Raw genomic sequence first — 26,703 nt, forward strand, 5'->3', positions numbered from 1 at the left:
TAAAGATTAAAATTTTGATTATTTTTTATATAGCTATGTCTTTTCACTATTTTTTTTCTTTCTCCATACTTTTAAAACTTCTTTCTGTTTTATATCTTTACCCTTACTGTTTTTGATAACTTATGGCAGTGTTTCTCAACCTGTGTTCCGTAAGTATGCTTCAGGTGTGCAGTGGAAAATTCAAATAAAAAAATTAATAAATCCAAGTTTTATAATAAAAATTAAATTGAATAAAAAAAATGCATTTATTTATGCTGCACCGATCCCAGCCCCTTCCAGTGGTCAATATGATGTCACGTATTGATTCCTAGTACTAGATCTGTTCACCTTTAATCCTTTATTCACCTTTTGATTCCTAGTAGTAGAACTGTTCATATTTATTCAGCCATTCTTATGAATTGAGAGACTTTCCTAGGCACCCTGCAGTTTTATAAGTGCAACCTGTAAGCAGCATAGTAAGAAATTTCCTTTGTGTTTTAAAAGTACCTTTTGTGTTTTTATCTGCAAAACGTCATATTCAGTTAATTCGTATAGAACAGGTATTTTCGATTAACTATATTTTAGTTTCTAGAAGTAACTTAAATTTAAAAAAAAAAATTATTAGTGCTGGATAAATGTTTAGTGAAAGGAAATCAAACCAACCATCAAAATCAAAAAAGAAGAAAACATGTTGTTGTCAATATAATGATGATTATTTGGCGATGGGATTTTCTTATACAGGTACTCAAAATTGTCCTCAACCTTTATGTGTGGTATGCGGTTTAAAATTGTCAAATAAATCAATATGGTGCCGAGTAAATTGCAGCGTCATTTTTCCTTAAAACATGATAATTTATCATTCAAAACAATAGAATATTTTAATAGACTGCAGGCCTCTACTAGAAAACAAGCAGAATTTTATAATATGGCTAAAATATCTGATAAAGCACAAGAATCCAGCTATTTAGTAACCGAACTGGTGGCAAAAAAAAAAAGAAAGAAAAAAAAAAAAAAAAGAAATCTCACCTGAGTGCAGAAAGTCTGATTTTACCAGTATGTCAGGTAATCGTAAAAAGCATTTTGGGTGAGGAAGCTGGGAAAAAATGACAGTACCACTTTCGAACAGCGCAATTGGCAGGTGTATAAAAGAAATGTCCGATGATTCAACATATTAATCATTTAATCATTTTGGACGACTGTTTGCATTGCAAGGAGATAATTCTACAGATATTAGCAGAAATCTTTTTTTTTTTTTTTTTTTTTGTAAAGAACTCACTGAAAAAACAACTGGCCAAGATATTTTCAAAATAATGAATAATTATTTACAACAGTGTGGTATATTATGGAAGTCGTGCATTGGCATTTGTACCAACAGCGCTCCCGCAATGATATGAGTACTAAAAGGATTTGTAAACTTAGTAAAACAATGCAATTCAAATATTACAATACACTGTTTTATACACAGAGAAGTTCTAGTAGCAAAGATAGTCATACCCGATTTAGAACTTGTACTTGATTAAGCGGTTAAAATGGCCAGTTACTGTATATCAAAACTAGACCACAAAAAATACATGTTTTGGAAAATTATGAGAGAAACTGGAGTCTGATCATTTCTTTTTAATGATGCATACTGAGGTCCGGTGGCTATCGAAAGGAAATGTACTCATGCGTATGTACGAGTTGCATGGGGAAATGCTCTTTTTTTTTTTTTTTTCACTGGAGCAATCAGAATTTTTGATTATTTAAGTGGTGAAATTTGGTGCTGTAAATTAGCTTTTCTAGCAGGTTTATTCACACAGCGAAATAAATTAAATATCAGTATGAAAGGCCCAGAGGAAAATTTACTCACTTCTACTGACAAGTTGTTTGCATTTAAAGAAAAGTTGAGTATAAGGGAAAAATATGTAAACGAAAAAAAATTAGAAATGTTTTCCTTGACTGCCAAAATGAATTATACTAAAATAATTAATGTAATAAGAAAAACATTAGAGCTGTTAAAGACAAAAATCTAACATTACTTCCTATCCCCTTATATCAAAAAAATATTTGTGGGAAGAGACCCATTTGCAACAAGAAACCTTCCAATGTTAGAACTTAATCTGCAAGAGGAACAAGAATTGGCTGAGATCAGTAGTAACCAATCACTGGAAATTCACTTTAATAACGCTAATATTAGCAAATTTTGAATTAAAATGAATATCCGTGAATTTCCGAAAAAGGAATTAGAATTTTATTGCCATTTTCCACTTCCTACTTGTGCGAAACAGGATTTTCTGCTTTAAACAAGATTAAACAAAAAAAGGGAGAGAGATTGCTTTCTTGCATCAAATGCCTCTACTAATGCTAATGCTAATGCTAATTAAAGTCGGTAGAAGAGAAGCTGAGAGTAAGCCAATCCATAACAAATCCTCATATTAAAAAATTGTGCTTCCATCAAACCCAACCGTCTCACTGATTAAAACATTATAACTGTATATTTTTTTGTATTTATATAATTATGCTAATTTTTTTACATATTTTTTTTAAAATTTCATGCAATTCATGTATGTTCCAAAATCATTTAAAACAAATAATAAATGTATTATTAAATATATTCAAGAGAAATAACTTACAGTTTGTGAATATACATATATATAATTTTTATTTATACATTTTATTTATAGATATTTGTAATATATATTACAAATATATATTATATATATATGGGTATAATACCGACGTAATAGTGCCGGAGAATTTTTGCATCTTTAAAAAGTGTGCCGCAAAATTTTAGTGCCTATCAAAGTGTGACACAACGATGAAAAGGTTGAGAAACAATGCCTTATGGTTCCCCCCCCCCCCTTTAGGATATTTTACTGAATTCTGCACCATTTTGATGCTTCTCACGCCTTTTCCAAAATATTCCAAAGATTTTTCTTTAATTTTTTTTTCATCTACTATCTATTCCTCTATCCCCATATTTCTGTTTTCTTGTTTTATGCTTTCTTTATATATCTACTAAGAATTTCTTTGTTGTATTTGTTGAAATTTTATTATAGTATTTTTTTTTCTTTTCTTTAACTGCATTTTTAGTTTCTTCAATTCAGTGTAATGTCCCAAATTACCTCTCTTTTTGCTATTCTTCCTCTAAAGTTGTGTCAGCAAGCATCAAGAAAGTCATTTAAACCTTTTGAGGTGTGTGTGTGTATTTTGGTGGGTGGGCTTTTACAGTTTGCACATGTTTGCAATTTATTGGTGCATTAGCAACTAAGGCTATAATGTGCCAAGACCAGGTCATATATAAAAAATTTAAGCTTTCAGTGACTTAATTCGTTAGGTCACCATGTCAAGATATACAATAACAAAGGTATAAAAAGTACAAAAGATAAATCAATAAAGAAATAACAATAAAAGGTAAATTTTAAATATGAGTAAAAACGCTTACTGATTTTAAATAGCTAAAAACAACAGACACGGTCATTGTCGGATAAAATCTGACTGTGTGTATATGGCTCAGCCAGATGACTAAAAATGGTAAAATATAAATCAAGTCCATGTCTAAAATCTGGACACTCGGTTAAAATGTGACGAATACTTAAAATGGTGCCACAGTTCTCGAACATATGAGAGTCATCTGCCCTCAGCAGAAATGTATGCATAAGATGACCTATGTGGAGGTGAGCTAGAACAACTTCCTCCCTGCGGTTCCTGCGCAGGCTAGACCCAGTGTTGGATTACAGGCTTTATCTGATAGAGCTTGTTTGTGACTCCCTCATGCCAAGATTGTTGCCATTGAGAGAGTAATTTGGCGTGTATTAGCTGCCCATAGTCTGTATGGGGGACTAACAGGCAATGAGTGCTGTGGGGTTCTAGTGTTCTGGCCACAGCATCTGCCAGTTCATTACCCCTGATCCCAATGAGGCTTGGGATCCAACAGAAACAGATGTCGAATGAACACTCAAACAGAGAATGTATCGTCTGCTGAATCCAGGTCACGAATGGATGAGAATTATAACTCATCCCCGATAAAGCCTATAGTGTACTTAGAGAGTCAGTGTACACCATACATCTTTGGTGCTTACGGGTTTCAATGTAGTCCAAGGCTAACTCTATAGCAAACAACTCAGCCATGCATATGCTGCATTCATGGGGAATCTTCCCAGATGTAGTGCTATCTGGAAAGATAGCAGCAGATCCGACAGACATGACTTTGAGCCATCAGTGAACACAGGCAAGAAATCAGAGTAATCGGATCAATGGGCAGAATAGAGTTGTTGGTAGACAGGATGGAGTTATGGCCTTACCCCAACTTTTAATGGAGAAGTCATATGATGGAAAGCGAGCATGTCATTTTAATGGGGTCATTCAAAAAGATCATTATAGTGTGTCTGTGTGTGTGTGCTCATTTATGTATGAATATTTTATGGGCATAAATGACTCTTTCAGTGGTATAGTCATTTCTGTTTGAATCCCATTATAAAATTTCTTGGCAAATTTTTTGGCATATGTTAACTTATTGCTATTTATAGTTTAATTACTTTACTGGCCTCCTGGTACAAAATGTTCAGCTCTGCCTTTAGTTGTTGTGTATTTCCTTTTCTTCGTTTCTCCTATGGCATGCTTGGGAGTATGCAGAGTGTTCTCCTTGGCAGATAGTGCAGGTACATTTTCCAGCTTTACATGATGTATGTGATCCTTTGCACCACATCAAGCACATGCAAGTGCACCATGAGTGGGCCATTCGTGAATGTCCATATTTCTGGCACTTAAAGCACCAGGTTTGGAACATGTGGATGTAATGTATAGTTCAGATAACCAGCTTTAACCTCATTAAGAGATATGGATGTATTAAAAGTAAGGATGTGGTTTTTAGTTGGGACTAGATTCCCATCTCTACATATGAACATTTGCTACATTTGCTTTGCAGTTGCCACTCCTTGGCCTTTCAGTTCTGAACAGATTTCCTTCTCAGACATTTTGAGAAGATCCCACTCTGAGATTATGCTTCAGGAGAGTTCAGCATCTTGTGAAGTGTTACTACAAGAAGTATTTCCACAATAGATATTGCTCAGAGGAGCTGTTCTGAGTGCCTAGCAGTTTTAGTTCCAACAAAGACATTGCCAGAATGAAGCCATTTAACCAAGTGAACCGTTTATTTAGGTGAACCTGCTAGCCATTCCAAACCCTTCACCCCCAGAGCAACGTATCAACTCTGTGGTACTACACTGACAGTGGTAGAGAATGAAAGGGACTTGGGGGTGGTTGTGCAGGCAGATATGAAGTTCTCTGAGCAGTGCAGACAGGCTGCAAGAGTAGCTCATGGAGTATTGTCAATGATATACAGGAATTTTTCCAGCAGGGATAAGGAGGTGATTATTCCATTGTATAAGGCGATGGTCAGGCCACACCTAGAGTACTGTATACAGGTCTGGAGGCCTCATTTCAAGAAGGATGTAGAGCTGCTGGAACGAGTACAGAGAAGGGCAACAAGATTAGTGAATGGAACAAAGGGGTGCTCTTACGAAGAAAGGCTTAAGTTTTGCAAATTACAGTGTCTGGAGACTAGGCACCAGCGAGGTGATCTGATAGAGGTGTATAAAGCCTTGAATGGTTTAAGCATGCTCAATGCTGATGGGATTCTTCCTCTAGCTCAGAAAAATCACCTGAGAGGGCATAAATTCAAATTGAGGAAAGACAGATGTAGGGTAGACGTGCGGAAATTTGCCTTTAGCCAGCGGGTGGTTGGTTGGTGGAACAGACTTCCATCCCTTGTGGTGGAGGTTGATAGCCTAAATAAGTTTAAGGCTCAGCTGGACAGGTATTTTGAACGAACAGAGGGGTGAAGTGGAAGTGGGTTTTTTTTTTTTTTTTTTGGCTGATGCTGCATAAGCTTGCTTTCTTGCATCAAATGCCTCTACTAATGCTAATGCTAATGCTAAATGAAGAAGGTTGACATTTTTTCTATGTGCTTTTCACTGGTGGAGCTCACAATCGGGTATCAAGATGTTGGACCTGATGTAATTTTGGTTCTGGGTATTTTTGGCGAGGTAACATTTTTGGAGTCATTTTTCTGGTAGGGACCTGTTATAATTTTCTGATAGGGAAAACAGAACACAATGGATAATGCCTGTTGACTTGTTGTGACTGTGGTTTACTAGCAGATTTGAGCTCTCCTTTTTACAGTTCTTTAACTGCAAATAATTGGGATGCATTTTTATGATCCAGATGTTGTGTGTCAAGTATTAAAATTGACAGCTCTTCGCAGATACCCAAGTGTTCAGTAATGCACTGAATGAAGTATTACTGGACCTACCCCTAAGATAAGATCATCAGGTGGCAAATGCACTGGATCATAATGAGGTAACTTTATTGGGAAATTTTATTTTAGGTGAACAGAGAATTTTTTCTGTAAAAATAGAAGGGAAAAAAAAAAAGACAGACTAAGACTAGAGTATGTTTGTCTGATGATTAGATTGAAGGTGTTACAAAGCAGTTTTAATGTTCTTGTGGTGACTAAAGGGAGTACAATTATACAAGTGAGTAGTAAAGATTTCAGTCATAAACAAACTGGTTCAGAACTATAAGGCCCTGATTTTGCGAGTCAAGTCAAAATGGTTAGATGGTTAGGAGGATATATATTGCATCAAGGTTGCTGTAAAATATATACTATGAACTGCTGTTGTTTATGTTTAGAGATTTTGGGTAAAAGGTTATTTTGGCAATGCTGCGACACTTATGATTGTTTTGTTAGCATCGATTTACTGCTACTGATATCACGTTTGTTGTAGTAGTACTAATGGAGGCAGTTGATGCAAGAAATCAAGCGAATGACCTTATGTAGCACAAGCCAAAAAAAAAAAAAAAAAACACAATTTCACACATCCATTCCCTCTAAATGTTTATTCAGTTCCTCCTTGAATTTAGTTAATTTATCAAATTCCACAACAACAGATGGAAGTTTGTTCCAGTAATTAACCACCTGCTGGCTAAAGGCAAATTTCCACACATCTACTCCACAACTGTGTTATCTCAATTTGAAATTATACCTCTTCACATTTGTAATCTTAGCAAGCAGAAGAATCCCATCAGAATTCAGCATGCTCAATCAATTCAAGACCTTATACACCTCAATCAGATTACCTCGCAGAGACTAGACACGCAGGTGTCTAGTCTCCAGCCACCTACAATTTACAGAACTTAAGCCTTTCTTGGTAAGAAGACCCCCTTCATTCCCCTCATCAGATTTGTTGTCCTTCTCTATACTCATTCCAGCAGCTCTACATCATTCCTGAAATGAAGCCTCCATACCGGTATACAGTACTCAAGGTGTGGCCTAACCATTGCCTTATATAAGGGAATAATCACTTCCTTTTCCCTGCTAGAAAAATTCCTGCATCACACAATGAGCTAATCTTGCAGACTGTCTGCCCTGATCAGAAAACTTTATATCTGACTGCACAATTATCCCCCCCAGGTTCTTTTCATTCTCTACCAACCACAGTGTGGTATCACACAGTCGATATGTTACTGCTACCCATATGCAGTACTTTACATTTGTCAATGTTAAACTTCAGTTGCCACCTCTCAGCCTATCTGCTCAACTTTTCTAGATCCTGTTGCAGTAGCATACTGTCATTAGTGTAATTAACTCCCCTGCCAATCTCCGTATCATCTGCAAACTTAGATATTAAGCCTAATTCATTAGCATTAGTAGAGGCATATGATGCAAGTAAGCAAGCTTATGCAGCATCAGCCAAAAAAAAAAAAAAACGTTCCCATTTTACCCCTCCATTCGTTCTAAATACCAGTCCAGCTCAGCCTTAAATTTATTTAGGCTATCAACATCCACAATAAAGGCTGGAAGTCTGTTCCACCAACCAACTACCCGCTGGCTAAAGACAAACTTCCGCACATCTATCCTACATTTGTCTTCCCTCAATTTGAATTTATGCCCTCTCAGGTGATTATTCTGAGCAAGAGGAAAAATCCCATCGACACTGAGCATGCTCAAACCATTCAAGGCTTTATACACCTCAATTAGATTACCTCGCAGGTGTCTAGTCTCCAGACACTGTAATTTGCAAAACTTAAGCCTTTCTTCGTAAGAGAAACCCTTTGTTCCCTTCACTAATCTTGTTGTCCTTCTCTGTCCTCATTCCAACAGCTCTACATCCTTCTTAAAATAAGAAGAGTACTGGATACAGACCTGTATACAGTACTCAAGGTGTGGCCTGACCATTGCCTTATACAAGGGGATAATCATCTCCTTATCCCTGCTAGAAAAATTCCTGTATATCATTGACAAGACACCATGAGCTATTCTTGCAGACCATCTGCACTACTCAGAAAACTTCTTTTTGCCTGCACAATTAACCCCAGGTCCTTTTCATTCTCTACCACTGTCAGTATAGTACCACAGAATTAATATATTACTCTGGGGTTACTGCTTCCCATAGGTAGTACTTTCCATTTGTTAAGGTTAAACTTCATTTGCACCTCTCAGCCCATCTGCTCAACTTTTCTAGATCCTCCTGCAGTAGCGCACTGTCATTAGTGTCATTAACAACCCTGCCAACCTTGGTATCATCTGCAAACTTGGACATTAAGCTTGATATACCATCATCAATATCATTTATAAATACAGAAAACAACAATGGACCCAACATTGAACCCTGGGGGAACCCAACTAATAACATTACTCCATAAAGAGCAGTGTCCATTGATTAGCACTCTATGACTTCTCCCACTCAACCATCCATAGCAGAAATTTACTTCCAATGCACACTGCTCCAATTTGTGCAGCTGTCTATCATGTGCAACAGTATCAAAATCCTTCTCAAGGTCCAAATATATGATATCAAAATTATTCTTTGAATTCAGTTTCTTTGTGACCACATCATAGTATCCAATCAAATTGGCCAGACAAGACAAACCCTAACAAACCCATGCTGTGTATGAACTAAAACTGAAGTCTTATCTAGATGATCCTGCAGATGCTCATCTAGAACAGAAGTTAAACTAACAGGTCTGTAATTACTTATGTCACCCTTTGATACTCCTTTATGAATTGGGGTGACATTTGCACATCTCCAATCCATGGATACCTTCCCTGAGTCCAAGGAAGCTCTCATAATTATGGCTAAGGGTTTGCTTACTTCCTTTGCTGCCTCCTTTAATATAACTGGATAGATCCCGTCCACCCCAGGTTTTGTCCTTATGTTTATCTTCAACAATTTCTCCTCCACTTTGCTCTCTGAGTTATTACAAAATCATTTAGATCACTGCCAGAGTTTAATACTCCTCTGGCATTCCCCTCCTCATGTATAAATATTGATGCAAAATACTCATTCAGTTTAGTATTTTGCATCTATATTTAACTGAGCCGGATCATCAACAGTTGATCCATCGATATCAAGTGGACCAATCTGATTCATCCTCTTCCTTCTTGAACATTACCAATAAAACTTTTTGAACATTGCCAATAAATCTATTAAAAATAAATGAACTGTAGAGGGTACAAAGAGTGGATTTTAAGTCACCACTGAAGGAGTTAAATGTGATTCATGAGGTTTGCTAGCTTAAGGAAAGTAAAAGTGTTAGTAATATTTGATTTGTCTCCTAAAATCTAGCTTTAGTGGGTTTTGTGACAGAGTAAACATTCTATGAAAAATATGGTTTACTGTCAGTTGAAAATGGCATCTGAGACAAGAATAGATAATGGAGAGGATTACCTTACATCAGAAGAAAAGTGTCTGTTATGCCCAATAGGAAAGGTTTATCTCTTTATGCCTGTTTGAGCGAAAACTTGATTTCCAACATTTGGAATCTTGTTTATTTGATATATTCTGATTCTTCTGAAGCTTGCTTTTATATGCTCTGTTAATCTAGCTGATTTCAGATGTGTACTCTTAATAGCCTTTTCAGATTAAACTTTGAGACAAAATATTATTTTTCCAGAAGTTAATTAAAACTTTAATTAGAGAATAGCATCTGAGTTCATACATTGAATGATTCAAACTATGAAGACCATTGCCCACACAAGTTCTAATGTGCTGATTGAAGAAGTACAATTTTCTATAATAAAATGATAGACAGTATGAATCAGAGCTGTAATACTCAATACGTTCTACATTGATAATAATATCTGTAAAATAATAAGAGGAGTTTACCTCAATATAGTACGTAGAACACTTCCGTATGATACCCTCCAGAAATTAAAACAGAAAAAACGAAAAAATCGACAACTTACCGGTACATTAGAGTAAAATATAAATAATTAAATAATTAAAAAACCAATTTACCACAATTCAAATCAATTTAAAACAATTAAAAATCAAATTAACGCAATTAAAAGAATCTAACAAAAATATTCAAAACGATTTTCCTTCCTGAAGCTGACAACGCTTTTCGACCGTATGTCGTGATCACAGGAATGAAAATTCATTCATTTGTTTCAGGAATGAAACAAATGTGAAAATTCGTTCACAGGAATGAAAATTCAGGAATTTTCATTCCTGTGATCATGACATACAGTCGAAAAGCGTTGTCAGCTTCAGGAAGGAAAATCGTTTTGATTTTCGTTAGATTCTTTTAATTGCGTTAATTTGATTTTTAATTGTTTTAAATTGATTTGAATTGTGTTAAATTGGTTTTTTAATTATTTATATTTTACTCTAATGTACCAGTAAGTTGTCGATTTTTTCTTTTTTCTGTTTTAATTTCTGGAAGGTATCATATGGAAGTGTTCTACGTACTATATTGTGGTAAACTCCTCTTAAATTTTACAAATAAAATGAATTAAAATTATATGCTGTGGGAATGTGCTCTTCTTTAATTAATGAATACTTACTTTACAGAGCAGTGATGGTGAGTCGTGTGACATGTGACCCCTTGGAAATGGCATTTCCACATTATCCCTTATTTAATGATTAAAAATCAATATTTTTTTTTTTAGCTTCTTAAATATTGGCAAACGCTTTTACTCTGATATTTTTTAAGTGATTTTAATGGTCTTTGAGTTTTAAAAATCACAAGAGCCTATTGGATGACCTGCCACTGTGTTTGCAACTATTAAGCTTCTTTGCTTAAAGAGTAGCATCAGACTGAAAAGGCTGATGTTGTTATGAATTTTTGAACTGTCATATTGATTTTTTAGTTCTAGATGATTTGCTTTCCCTCACCCACTTATTTTTAATGTTTAAAAATATTTAAAAATTATTTTAAATGATTTTTAAATCTTTTAAAAAATAACATAAGTTATTCTTTTAAAGATTTATCATTGTTTTGTCATACAACATATGAGAACAAGAAACACGATATGCACTTGGGTAGCTGACATCAGGAGATCATCACTACTTGAAAGGTAGGAATATATGCAATTTTAAAATTTTGGATCCATCAGAGCATGCCAAGTTTTAAATAAATTTTGAAATAAATCTGAAAATGGAAGTATCTAATAGGATCAAATAAATATAAATTATTTAATTTTTTTTTAAAATAATGGACCGAGGTTTAAGCCCACGACTGCTAAATACGATTAACTTATTAACTAATTACAATTAATCAATTAAGTATTGATTGATTTATTGTAAATTCCACTGAGCTGTCGTTTCTGGCCGAATATAAACAAGAACATAATAAGCAGGAATATATATGTATGCATATATTTCAAATTTCATGCACTTTTTTAAATACTTGTTTTATTAAAAAAAATACACATAATGAGTATTGCAACCCAATAAGAAAAGATGAAATACTGATATCGTAAAAGAAGTATTCAACAAAAAATACAAGAATTTTCCAGAAATTAAAAAGAAGGTTGATCACTTGTCAGGTGACCTGCCACTGTGTTTGCTACAAATGGAGCACTACCACTGCCAGGTTAAGAAACTCACATAACATCCAAATAGCATACCTATATATATTTCATGAAATGTAATTAAAAAAATCAAATACATATACCTGGATGTAACTGGTCAGCTAGTGACACTAAACTGTGAGCAGAATTCTGACTGAAACCCAAGCTGCTTAATGCCATACTCCAGCGACGATTGGCAGTAATGCTCCTTGGCTCAAAATTATGTCGATCTTTGGTTGATAAACGTGAAGACTTTTGTGGCAAGTACTGATAGGTTTCTCGTAGGAAAGCAGTTATCTCAAGAAGAAGCTGACAAGCTGCTATCTTCAGAGCAAAAGGGCAATTGGAACCATCTACATTTACACTTGCTGAAAATCATTAATTTTTAAATCAAACAAAATACTAACCCAGAAAATATACAATAAAAATACAGTATAATTTTTAAAAAAAGAAACAGATTTTAAAAGTTAATTTTTTCAAATTGGCTAGCAGCCTAAAATCATAAATAGTGATCTGAAATAAAATAATTTTACCATTTAAAAAAATAAAACAAGAAAATACAAATTTTCAACTAACATGAGATGAAACTTTTTAAAATGTTTACAATTTTAAAATGAAACAGCATGCAACTTTGTTTTATGTTATCATTACATACCATTACATATGACTTCCCTTTCTAAGTTTATCAAGTGAAAATCTGCTGTACACGAATGGAAACAGTGAAGGGAGTGAAGGTGGAGTTGGCTTTCTGGTCCATAAAGATATAAAAAAACAACATTTTGGAATTCAAAATACATCACCAAGAGTGTCAAGACTACTACTGAGGGTTCCTAAGAGGTATAAGCTAAAGGTTATAATGATTTATACACCAACATCAAGCCATGATGATGAAGAGGTTGAAGAAATGTACACCAAAATTGAGAGTCTTCTAGATGAGCAGAAAACTCACTACACTATCATTATGGGGGCTTTCAATGCTAAAGTTGGAAAGAGACAAAACAGCACAGAAAGGGGAACTATAAAAAATTTTGGAATTGGTGAAAGAAATGAAAGAGGTGAAAGACTTGTGGAATTTGCAGAATCTAGAGGAATGTCAGTAATGAACACTTTTTTCAAGAAAAGGGTGAACAGAAAGTGGACATGGAACAGCCCAAATGGATTAACAACTAATGAAATCAACTTCATCGACTTCATTCTCACTAACAGAAGATATATCGTGAATGATGTTACTGTCCTGAACAAGATAAATGTTGGAAGTGATCACAGAATGGTAAGATGTACACTTGATACAGATGTAAGAAAAGAAAGGAAAAAACTGGCTCGAGTAAATAATACAAAGGTCTTTGAGAAAATAGAAGAGGAGAAAAAGCAAGCAGTATGTACTGGAACTTAAGAACAAATTTGAGCTTCTGCAGACTGTTCAGGACCAAGATATTGACAAGGAATATTACAACTTTCTGAAAGTGATAAAGCCCAAGAAACCTATAGGTGAGAAGAAATCCAAAGAAGAAAAAATCAATCAAGAAACACTTGTCGTGATGAACCGAAGACGACAAATGAAGAGCAAGAAAAACACGGACAGGGCGAAAATTGAGTATACTGAATTATGCAAAGCCATTAGAAAGAGACTCAGAGAGGACATAAGAAAATTTAACACAAGAAAAGTAGAACAAGCATTAAGGGAAAAACAAAGGACTTAAATCAGCAGCCATGAGCAGTAATACAGAAAGACAAATGATACTGAAACTGAAGAATAGCAATGGTGTACTTATAAATAGCAGAGAATGCATAATTCAAATAGCAGAAGACTACTATAGAGAATTATACAAGGAGTGAGGGAATGATGCCAGCAGTGGGGAAGATGGACTGCAAACTAGTAACACATACAACATATCTGATATCCTTCCTGATGAGGTAGAACACACGTTGAATAAAATGAAGAATCAGAAAGCCCCGGGGGAAGATGAAGTTACTGTAGAGTTGTTAAAATTGGGAGGAAGAGACATGACACAAAAACTGGCAAGACTCTTCACAAAATGCATTAGAAAAGGCGTGATGCCTAAGGAGCGGAATAATGCAATCACAGTTTTGCTGCATAAGAAAGGAGATAAATCAGAAATTGGAAATTATAGACCAATTAGCTTGTTATCCCACATCTACAAGTTGTTCACAAGGGTCATTACTAACAGATCAGAAAGAATACTTGATGAGAATCAACCAAAAGAGCAAGCTGGCTTTAGGACAGGATTCTCAACTATGGATCACCTTTACGTAATATCACAGCTAATGGAGAGAGCAAATGAATATAAAACATCATTATGCCTGGCATTTGTGGATTATGAAAAGGCATTTGACTCCATACAGCTTAAGGCAATGTTTCGGGCACTGGAAAGACGAGGCATAGATACCCCATATATTATGATTTTTAAGAAAATATATGAGAACGCTACCTCCTTTATTATACTAGACAAAGACAGTAATAAATTTAAAATTGAGAAAGGAGTTTGACAAAGAGACACAATATCTCCTTAGTTGTTTACTGCTTCTCCTTGAGGAAGCTTTCAGAATATCTGGTTGCAGAAAGGAGTCAATGTGAATGAAGAGTATCTAAACCATTTACGATTTGTAGATGACATTGTGGTCATAAGCCATGATCCCAAAGAATTGGAGGAAAATCTTAATCAGTTATGCAGAGTTAGTAAGGATTTTGGACTAAAGATGAATATGGCTAAAACAAAAGTAATGATGAACAAGTATGCCACAGAAAGGGTGGAGTCACATACTTATCTGGGACAAGTCTCAACAGTCCGAAGAAGTCCGAACAGTCCAACAGAAAGAAGGCAGAAGCTTTTGAAAGCTTCAGTTAGTATTTTAGCACTTTTAACCTAGTATATTTTATTGTATTTTAAATTCGGTATTTGTATTGTCACCTTGTATATTTACTGTATATCACAGTTGTCTTATTTTAAAATTGCTATCATCAGTAATATGGTATTTTGTTTTGTTTGTAAATAAATTTATTGTAAATATTAAAATTTTAAGAATTTGGTTTTTCGTCTTTCGTTTTTACTTCAATGGTTGGTGAGAAACACTAAAAAATCATAGTATGACACTAATATTGGATGAGATGAGTGAACATACTATAAGATACACATATTCAAAGACTTTCTTCATATGAGTTCCCTTTCTCAGATCTCATTCAATGGGTTGCTAGTTGATACCATGACATCTCATCTATCAGTCTCAGATTTATTTCAAAATTTTAAATAAATTTTGAAATAAACTGAAAATAGAAGTATCTAATAGTATCAAATAAATATAAATTATTTAATTTTTTTTTAATAATATTTATATGGAAGAGTTGGTTTATGCATGGTTACTGCAAGTACATCATTTCTACTACCAAAGTAGTATGAATGCATCGTTTAATTATATCTCATATTGTGAATACCTTCACAACGAGTGGTGAAGGTATTGCACTGCTTTGAATAAGTAAGGCTTCTCCAGTGGAGAAGACTAATGTTACTTATTCTCAGCAGATACCACCACCCAGACGGCACTGTTTCAAAGGTGGTTGGCATACTGATCGGCGGGTGAGCAGGTACCCTTTGTCGCAATAGTGACAACCCAGTTAGGAAGTACAAGGATGAAGTATATGAGAGAGATGCTTGATGGTGTGCATAGTTTAATCTAAAAATATTTCTTGACTAAATGCCTAAGACTATACGTATAATAAGCAGACTACATGTATAATAAGACATGACTAAATACATAAAGTAAAGTCTGCTTATTATAATATGTATAATATTATAATAAGCATGCGTATATATATATGCATGCGTATATTTGAAATTTCACACCGTTATGTCTTTTAAACTGAAAAATGGAAGAAACTATGCTTATATTTTAAGTCTAAAAACTTTTTTATAATTTCCAAAAGAATTACAAAAAGAGGATGCTTTCATTGTATTAACAGAATAATCAACTAATGAATACTACCAACAGTTCTAAATAATTAGATGATTTTTAAATTTTCCTTTCATAATGCAATTTTATAATGCTGTATTTTATTGTCTGATGCATTACAAACTTCTGTATAAATGTATTTATAGAAAAGTTTCACCCCCCCACCCGATGTATAAAATAATGAATTACAATTTTAAAATTAATCTTTTTTTTTAGTCTTTAATCTTCTTTCTTGCAGATGCAAAGCAATTTTTAAAAATCATGCAATGGTCTGCTGTAGTCCTGTAATACAACCCTCTTTTCTCTGTTTTAAAAATGTCTTCAGGATTAATCGCACTTAACACAGTTTGCCAAGAGGCTTTCAACCAGTTGTCAGCTGCAGACCCATCGTGGTCCTTTATTTTGTAAACAATATCATGCCTCTCCTACCATCTTGTCAGCCATCTCTCTGTTGCCTTAAACTCTTGATGTAGTTTTTCAGAAAAATCATTAGCTTTTGAAGAAGAATGTTACGATTGATTGGTGCATTAAATGAACTGGCCTGTTTGAACCAAGCACACAGAGCTTCATCTATTGTCTGGTAATCACCAAACAATAGATAGTAATCCCTTGTGTAATCCCTTGTATAATCACCACACAAGGGACAATGACAATCACCTCCTTTTCCCTGCTAGCAAAATCATTCACAAAACCCCATGACCTGCCCTGGCAGCCTGTCTGCATTGCTCAGAAAACTTCATATCTGACTGCACAATTACTCCCAGGTCTTTTTCATTTTCTACCACCTTAAGTGTAGTACCACACAGTTGGTATGTTTCTCTGGGGGTTACTTCTACCCATATGCAGTACTTTGCTTTGTCAATGTTAAACTTCAGTTGCCCAACTTTTCCAGATCCTGTTTTCCAGTAGCATACTACCATTACTGTCATTAACATGCCAAGTTTTGTATCATCTGCATACTTGGACATTAAATCTGATATACCTTCATCAATATCATTGATAAATATACAAAACAACAATGAGCTCAACACCAAACCTTGGGAGACTCCACTAATAAAACTAGTCCATGAAGAGCAGTGTCCATTGATTACCACTCTCTGCCGTGTCCCACTCAACCACTCTTTTATCCATTGTAACAACTTGCCCTTAATACCATACTGCTCCAATTTGCACAGTAGCCTTCCATGCACAACAGTATCAAAGTTTTCCTGAACTACAAGTATATGATATCAAAATTATTTTTTGTATCCAGATCATATACTTTGTAACCACATCATAGGTATCCAATTAAATTTGTCAGACAAGACTTTCCCTTAACAAACCCATGCTGTCTGAATTATTACTGCAGTCTTGTCTGGATGATTCTTCAATGCTTCTTTAACCAGTGACTCCATTATTTTCCCTTTGATCCCCTTTGTGAATTTTTGGGATACTTCTACACATCTGCAGTCATTGGTGACATCCCCTGAGTCCAAAGATACTCTCATAATTATGGCTAAGGGTTTGCTTACTTCCTTTGCCACATCCTTTATCTAACTGGATAGATCCCGTCCATCTCAGGTGCCTTTCTTATCTTTAACTTCAATTTCACCTCCACATTTCTCTCAGTTATTACAAAATCATTAAGCTCCCTGTTAGAGTTGAATAAGCTTCTGTTCGCCACTTCCCTAAAGAATTCCTCATGTGCGAATGTAGATGCAAAATACTCCTTCAGTTTTTCAGGTATCTGAGCAGGGTCACCAACAGTTGAACCATCGATATCAAGTGGACAAATCTGATTCATTCCCTTCCATCTAGAGTTTTATATAACTAAAGAAGTCCTTGCTGTTTTTATTAGCATCCTTTGCCAAAGAGTTCTTGTAATCTGCCTTTGCTTGCCCAACCTCCTTTGTGACTTGATTACAGACTGGCTTATGCCTACTATAGGCTTCTGTGTAGCCTGATAATTTATATGCATCGCATGCAATTTTTTTCTCTGCCACAAGTCTCATTAATTTATCTGACATCCATTTAGGCCTAAACCTTGAACAGTATTTCTTAATCAGTATGAAAAGCACATTTGCTTCCAAGATTAATTCCTTGAATTATAAGATGGAGTTTACTGCCCATTTATAATAGATTGTACAAAAAAAAAATACCAATAAACCCAAAACTGCAAATAGTTTTTACTGTTTTATGGTCATGACCTTCAAAAATGTGCTTTAAAAAATTATCACAGAAGCATTCAAAATAATCTTATAAATGAAGATGTGTTCTAATATACAATGAAAGTGTAGTGCATTTTACTGATATGAATCGGTTCTTTGAAATTTGATTCTATAAACCAGTTGATTCTAATACTAGCGTTCACTGTAACTAGCATTCGCCATAATTTGCTCTATGCAGTGCTGTGTCACATTTAATTTTAAAGTTGTCTTGGTATTTCTCCAGACTTGAATATATACACATTTACAATTTTGTATTTATGTGTGATGGGAAATTTGCATATAAATGACATCATACCTCAAAGCTCTTCTAGTACTTCTAGCTCTTCTCTACTCCAGCCTGAAAGGCATATGAATATGTGCATAATATTACTGAAGTAAGAAATTTGTACATAAATAACATCATACTTAAAGCTCTTCTAAACTTCTAAGCAAATAACACTAAGGTAAACCATTGAGTGGCCAGTTATTAGATACATTGGCCTAAAATTAAGTTTCTCTTCCATCAGAAAAGTCCACAGAAAATACTCAAGTTCTTAGGGTGTGGATTCCATGGAGTGTCAAAAGAAATTCATAGGGATGCTAACACTTCACTTCACTTCAAGCAGAACTGAATTCATTCCACAGCTGTCTCAAATATGATGATGAATATCTATTTTAGCTAACAAAGAATGTAGATTATGGATAATTTCTATCATCACATAAATTTAAGATGTTCTTTTTTTACGGATTTAGCATTTTCTTGATGGATGTTTCCATTGTCAAGGTCAAAAAGATGCAGAGAATAATAGATGGTCCTCTGCATTATTTCACCTTTATAGGATACTTTCAACAAATCATGAAAACACATCTACCATTTCTTGGGAGCAATTTACATGCAAAAATTATTTCAAAGTTTGTACAAATAAAAATACATACACATTTCAGCCTCTCAAAGAGAAATTAAGAATGCTGTTATTTGCACATTAGCATTCTTAATCCATATAGCAGATATGCAAATAGGAAATATGCTATGAAATGTGTGAATTCTTGCAATACATTCACAGAGTAAAGAAAATGTATTAGCATTAGTAGGTTGTTGTTGTTATTTTGTTTTTAGGAGCATTAGCAACTAAGGCCATATTGCTCCGGGGATATGCAGTGGTCATTTCCTGACCTTTCCGCACCCTCCGTATTTGGTGGTCACAGGCTCGAACCCCGATCTGATCACCTCCGTACCCCACCTGGCTATGGAGGCGCCAGCATTAGTAGGACACAAATGATGGAAAGAAACAAACTTATACAGCATTGGCCAAAAAAAACCTCATTTGTTTATATACCCTCTAATAATTTGTCTGATTCTTCCTTAAATTTATCCAAACTGCCTGCTCACCTTCACAATATTAGATGGAAGTTTGTTCCCACAATCAATCTCTGTCTGAAAAAAAATTTCAAATCCATCATACAACCATCCTTTTTCAATTTATATTTATTCACTTTATCAGAGCAAAAGTTAGGATGCCATCCAGATTTTGATTTACTCAATACATTTAAGGCCACTATCACTTCAACCAGACTCTCCTCCCCCATACAGGTGCCTAGTTTCAATTTTCAGGACTAGTCTTTTATGATAAGAATACTTTTTTGTGTCCTTGCTAATCTTGTTACTCTCCTCTGCACCTGTTTCACAACCTTCCTAAAATGAAGCTTCCAGACCTGTAGCAGTTCTCAAGATATGGTCATTACAGTGCCTTATACAATGAACAATCACCTCGTTGTCCCTGCTGAAAAAATTCATGTATTATCACTAACAAAACTCCATGAGCTGTACTAGCAGTCTGTCTACACTGCTCAGAAAATTTCATATTAGATTGTGCAATTACTCCAGGTTTTTTCTTTCAAGAAAAGCCTTCAGTGTAGTACCACGCAACTGATATGTTAATCTGGGATTACTCTTGCTGATATGCAGTACTTTGCATTTCTAATTGTAAAGTGAAACTGCCACTTCTCATTCCATCTGGCTAATGTTTCTAGGTTTTATTGCAGCATCATACTCCGATTGCTATCAGGGTATGATGCTGCTAATCTTAGTACCATCTGCAAATTTGGACATTAAACGTCACATTCCTTTATCAATATCACTAATAAACATTGAAAAAACAAAAGTGGGCTCGGCACTGAATCCTGAGAGACTCCACTAATAACAATAGTCCAAGAACAATGCCCATTAGTAACCACTCTCAATATTTTGCCACTCAACCATCCCTTTATCCATAGCAGTAACTTACCCTTAATTGGTACATTGCTCCAATCTGTAGGTGCCTCCGTAGCCAAGTGGGCAGGAGCAGCAGTGCATACTTCTTGATTAGACTGGAGTTTGAGCCCGTGATCACCAAATACGGAGGATGCGGAAAGGTCATGGAATGACCATCACATATCCCTGGAGCAATATGGCCTTAGTTGCTAATGCTCCTAAAAACCAAATAACAAACAACTAACAAAACAGCTCCAATCTGTATAGCAGGCTTTCATTTAGAATAGTATCAAAGCTTTTCTGAAATCTAAGTACACAATGTCAAAATTATTTTTTGCATCCAATTCCTTTGTTACTACATCATAGTAGTTCAGTGAGATCAGTCATCTACCCTTAATAAACCACATACCTCATTCATCAAGGTTTTCCTGCATTATTTCTTTGATCACCAATTCCATTATTTTTCTGGGAACAGAAGTCGAGCAATGACATCTATGCAAAATTGCTGACTTTAAACAAGAAATCAATGTGGTATATGGGTTTCTGGATTAAAGAAATGTCAACAAGCGTGTGATTTCATATACTTTGGTAGTGAGTACTAGAACTTCTCTTTTTTTCCAGATTACAAAAACATACGAGTACTTTAAAAGTAACAATGAAAAAAACAGACAAGAATTTTGATATCTGAGTGGGTTGCACATTGTTTTAGTAACGGGACATTATCCAGTTTTCATTCAGATAATTATACTTCACATATATCACACAAAATTATCAACTTGAAAAAGTGAAACCCTAGCTATTATGTCAACCAAAAGGTGAACTGACCCAGTGATGAGGGTGGTGGGTTTTTGGGTTTTTGCATTAAGAGTGGTGTGGCTACAAGAACTATAAACAAACACAGCAAGTACCAATGCTGTTTGTTTATAATTTAGGGTGATCTGTTTTAGCCACACCACTAATATGGAAGTAACTATAGTACCAAATATATATTAAATTTTTTTAATAATGTTTATATATAAGGGTAGAGAAAATAATGGAAATGCCTGATAAGAAAGTAGTAGTTTTTCTAACAGCTGTGACATATTTATGAACATGCAATGATGTTTTTTTTTTTTTTTTTTCATGTAGTACTGATAAGGATAGATGCATTAAGCTGATATTTATTTAGAGGTGATGTAAAAAAGGTACATAAAGAAAATGACCAATCCAAAGAGGTCAAATTGTTGGAGCATGTTCAGCAGAGACAGCAGTGACTGATTTGTTTATTGCACCCAGAGCAATTGTATCAAAAGTGATGTTGCATTCACCACGTATAGAGGCGCCTCTGTAGTCAGGTGGGAGGGAGCAGCAGTGCGTAGCACACGCTTCTTGATTAGACCGACCAGGGTTCGAGCCCATCACCACCAAATACGGAGGAGGTGGAAAGGTCAGGGAATGACCACCGCATATCCCGGAGCAATATAGCCTAAGTTGCTAATGCTCCTAAAAACCAAATAACAAACAAACAACCAAGTATAGAAAAACAAAATCTGACAGGATGTATTGTGGAAGGAAATTGAAACTGAATGAAAGAGACTGCCAGACAGAGAAAAGGAATGTATCCTGAAAAAAACTGCTGCAGAACTATCAATCTCATTAATTCAGTTTCTAGCAAAATAGTTTGGAAGAATATTAATAAAATTGAAATTTATGGAAGAGCCACTATTACCAAGCCACTCATTACTGATGGTAATGCTAGAATGAGGATGCAATGGCATAAGGAGCACAAAAACAGGACACTTGATAATTGTAAATGTGTCACATTTTAAAACAACTCATCATTCACATATTTTTCATCATCACGGAGTGTTTCCATTTGGTAAATGCCAAAGGAAGTGCAATATTTATCTTACACATGTGATGAGTATAATTTAGAAGGTTCAGTCATCTAAGGTTTAAAATTTTACTCCTATGCTCTGGGAAACTTACTTCTGATGTGTTAATAAGTACATTTGTTTCACTTTACATATCTAGAATCGAGCCCGTGACCACCAAATACGGAGAATGCGGAAAGGTCAGGGAATGACCACCGCACATCCCCAGAGAATTATGGCCTTAGTTGCTAATGCTTCTAAAAAAAAAAAAAATAAATAAATAACAACCAACATACCTAGAAAATCTCATAACAGAAGCTTCTGCTCAGGTCATTAGGTAAATATCATAATATTGCTTGAAGCAGCAATTATCCTAGTCCATGGGTTGTAAGATTGAATTCATACTGGCAAGAAGAAGATAGAATTCTTCATTTCATCTCCACCATCCCACTACTCATTAATGATCATGTAAAGCTTGTCTGGGTGACCTCAACGTGAGGTAACTCTTTGCTCTTTACTTGCTGAAGAAAATCCTTACTGTAGTGCAGTAAGGATTTTCATGGATCCATCACTCTTTGCACAAAGCTATAGTAACCCAAGCTTTCTTATTTGATTTCAAAACTACAAGACACTAAAGAATTTTTAAATCTCCCAGTATTTTGTAAACAAGTAATGGTTTCATCTTGAAGCCCCAAGAGACACTGCCTCCCATAAGGTCAGTCAATCCTTAAAAGATTTATTATCAAGAAAGATTTTCTCCTCTTTCGTGATGAAAGTTCTTTTATGCATCTTCCTCTAGAATCAATTTCAGTGATGTCAAAGATTTGTTTAGGACTGTAACTAAGCTCCACAATATCTGTATTCAATGACACGACCAACTGAATTGCCCTTGCAGGTAGAATATATTTTATTTTAAATTCCATGTCACTGTTAAAAATATCTAAATTTTATAATCTCATTCAGTATGTGATAGAAAAACTGTAGTTTTGGATTGTTCTTGAAATTCAAATACTTTAACAGCAGATCATTTGTCTTTCATTTTTAAACTGGACATCATGAGATTGTGTAGCTAGTGGCTCCTGATTGATGTTTTTTTGTACTTGTGAATGTGATCCCAGCAGGATTGGGGGGGAGCAAGCAAGCAACTAACAGAATCAGGAGAAGTTATGGGGAAAAGGTATATACATTCAGTCTTAGATAAAAATATTTCACTCATGCATTCATATCCATTTCTTGTGCCTTCCACTCATGAGTTTGAATCCTATTAGAGGAAGGCACTGCAGTCACTTCTTCATGCATAGATTCATAAATTCTCACACCAAGAATGGAAACATTAGGTCCCATTCTCGCACGTTTCCTTTTTTGTTGTGTGTGTGTGTGTGTGTGTGTGTGTGTGTGTGTGTGTGTGTGTGTGTGTGTGTGTGTGTGTGTGTGTGTGTGTGTGTGTGTGTGTGAGTATAATAAAGATATTTTTCATGCAGTCAGGTTTTACACTTTGCAGTCAGGTTTTCCTAATATCAGTGTGACACCAAGTCTCTGATATCCCAACAATATCTGCCTTTGATGTCTTGACCAACACTTCAAATTCATCAAATTTATTTACTATACTTCTAGCATTGGCATACATGCACCTATTTCTATTCCTAGTTACCCTGACACATCCCATATACCCACCTGTTTCACGATGACTGCCATCAGTGTCTGAAACCCCAGCACCCATCAGTCACTCCATATCGCTACTTATTCTAATAGAAGTTGTGCAAGAATCACCTTCACCTCTGCCTGCGGCTACTTTTAACCTTTTAGTCTGTGAATCCCCCTCAAGCTTGCAGTTTTCCGACCCACCTAAGCTCGATAGCATCAGCAAATATTCTTGCACCCTTTCTATTTAAGTTTATCCCATCCCTGTGGAAACAGTCTCTCCTGTTAACAAGCACAGACCACGCTGAAAAAAATTTTACCCCTTGAGCCTTGCACATTCCCTCCAGGGCCGAATTGATTGACAAGGCTCTCATCATGTACTCTCTCCTATCGTGTCTGAGCAGAATTGCAGACACTTTCAAATTTAAGAATCAATTTTGAACGCCTTTGTGATATTTTTCTAAAACAGATTTCTGGAGTTCACTACCATAAAACAATATAACAATTTGCAATTTCCGGTTTATTGGGATTTTCTGTTAGCACAGTATATTATAAATGGATAGTAAACTCAATCTTATTGCATTAGCGATAATAATTGGAATTCAGTGAGTTTTTACATTATGTATTATAATGAAATGAGTTCTTCTTCACTAAAATCTTCAATCATATAAAAAACATAAATGAATTTTCAGAATCTTCTCTTCATTCCTATTTACATATTACAATGGTGAAGGGAAAGAGACCAATGAAAATTGCAAGTGCTGGCAGTAGTAGGAAACAAAACAAAGATGATTTAAGAAGTGCAAAGCAAGACAAAGTTTGTCGTCTATTGCACGGAATTAGGTCTTGCTGCTTCAAAAGTGAATACTATTTTAAGAGACAGTGCATGTATAAAATAACATGTTAAAGGATCAACACATTTAAGATCAACACAGTGATCACAAAACAACGTTCAGGTGCTATATTCACTGTTGCATGAAGTATTTATGAAGATATTAAGGATAAGTAGGGCGAACTCCAAGCCAACTTTGTGGCAAGCAGCAAATGGTTTAATAGGTTCAAGCATAATGCTAGTTTCCAAAACTTTGAAGTATGCGGTGAAGTCGCAAGTGCTGATTCTGCAGCTACAGAGAAATTTTGTAATGTGTTGGAAAAAACCTCTTCTAAATCTCCACAGCTCTCAATTTCCACAGTGCCGTGCTTTTTTTTTATATATATATATATATATATATGTTTTTATATATTGTTGAACTTCTGTAGACTAATTTTCAGAAAATATGATATGAATGAAGGAAGGTTGTTCCAGAAAACAGCAGTTGATTGAATAAATGAGGAAGATGAAAAGTTGGTTCTGTGAGTTTGAAGTTGGACAGTAAATGGATGTTGGCTGGTGGTGGCACGTATTCGGACTGTTTTTAAAGAGAGAGAGAGAGAGAGAGAGAGCAGAAATTATAGAAGCCAATTCAGAAGAAAGTGCCCATGGGAGTATCTGTAGAAAAGGCATGCAGCAGAAATGGTACATTTATGAGACAGAGAGTGGAGAGACTCTGTTAGAAAGGGGATGGTGGCAGGTGTTTTACCAAGATCATTAATACATGAGTTGGAAGAAAAATGGGATGCTAGCAGGGCAGTTTTATCCTTGGCTGAAGTGACAACAGAAACATCTGGTTTTGACAGAGATGGGCAAAAGTTGCAACCAATAGCTTATCAGCTGGAGAGTTATTTTTACAATGCTCAAAAGTTAAAATCTGCTGACGTTATGCCAGTCTCCTCTCTCTTTTTGTAATTTTTAAATATTTGTACTTTTGTACACTTTTTAATTTTTCCTGCTCATGATATAAAAAATTGAATAATTCTATTTACATGTTCATCGAACATTTCTTTTTTGCTTCAATCAAATTCAGCACACATAGTTGTGACGGCTACATAAGCATTTAGAGAAATTCTGAGTTACATAGAGTTCCGCAGAATACAACCCTTACATAAGACGGGAAGTGGCTGTACTGTTCAAAGCTTAGGCCTAAAGGGACGTTGGATGAATAAAAGTGTATGTGATACATATAAATTATCAGATGATACCGAAGCCTACGGTAGATATAAATAAGTCTGTGATCAAGACACAAAGGAGGTTAGGCAAGCTAAGCAGATTATAATAAGTCTCTGGCAATGAAAAACAGCAAAGACTTCTTTGCTTATATTAACAGAAGAGGGAAGGGGTTGAATCACAGTAAGTCACTTGATGTCTGCGGGTGAACTGTTGATGATCCTGCATGGGTTGTAGACAAATTGAATAGGTATTTTGCATCTACATTTGCACGTGAGTAATTCTTTAGGGAAGGGAATGTCAAAAGTTTATCAAACTATAATGAGGTGCTAAATAACTTTGTGATTAATGAAAGAAAAGTGGTGGAGAAATTGTTGAGGATGGACATAAAAAAGGCACCTGGGGTGGATGGAATCTATCCAGTTATATTAAGGGAGGCAGCAAAGGATGTAAGGAAACCCTTAGCCATAATTATGAAAGAATCCTTGAATTAACTGAGGTCCCTATTGTCTGAGAATATACCGCCAATTTGTACAGGAGGATCAAAAGGCAACATGAGCAATTACAGACCTGTTAGTTTAATGTCTGTTTGAGTGGAAATAATGGAAATAATGGAGGTAATGCATAATACAATGCAATTACAGCATGTATTTGTCAAGGGACAGTCTTGTTTAACCAATTAATAAAGTGACCAAGCAACTGGATGCAAAAAATAATTTTTACATCATATACTTGGATTTCAGGAAAGCTTTGATATTTTTGCATATAAAAGAAACTGCACAAACTGGAGCAATGTGGCATTAAGTGCAAGTTACTGGTATGAATAAAGGGAATTTAAGTGGAAGAAGACAAAGAGAATTATCAATGGACACTGCTCTTTGTGGACTAATGTTATTAGTGGAGTACTCCACGGTTCAGTGCTGGGTCTGTTGTTGTTTTAAACATTT

General features: G+C 35.2%; 1 protein-coding gene across 1 annotated transcript in view; it reads right to left on the bottom strand.

Moving 5' to 3' along the window:
- The window catches only part of unc80 (unc80, NALCN channel complex subunit), a 1,843,891-nt gene that overhangs the window by 1,204,837 nt on the left and 612,351 nt on the right, over positions 1 to 26,703 (bottom strand). The window contains exon 23 of the mRNA XM_090378420.1: positions 11,920 to 12,183. Coding sequence (XP_090234546.1) covers positions 11,920 to 12,183 — 264 coding nt within the window. The remainder of the gene's footprint in view (positions 1 to 11,919; positions 12,184 to 26,703) is intronic.

Source organism: Mastigoproctus giganteus, chromosome 7 (genome assembly GCF_048544385.1).
Source record: "Mastigoproctus giganteus isolate SK-2022 chromosome 7, ASM4854438v1, whole genome shotgun sequence".
Taxonomy (NCBI): Eukaryota; Metazoa; Arthropoda; class Arachnida; order Uropygi; family Thelyphonidae; genus Mastigoproctus; species Mastigoproctus giganteus.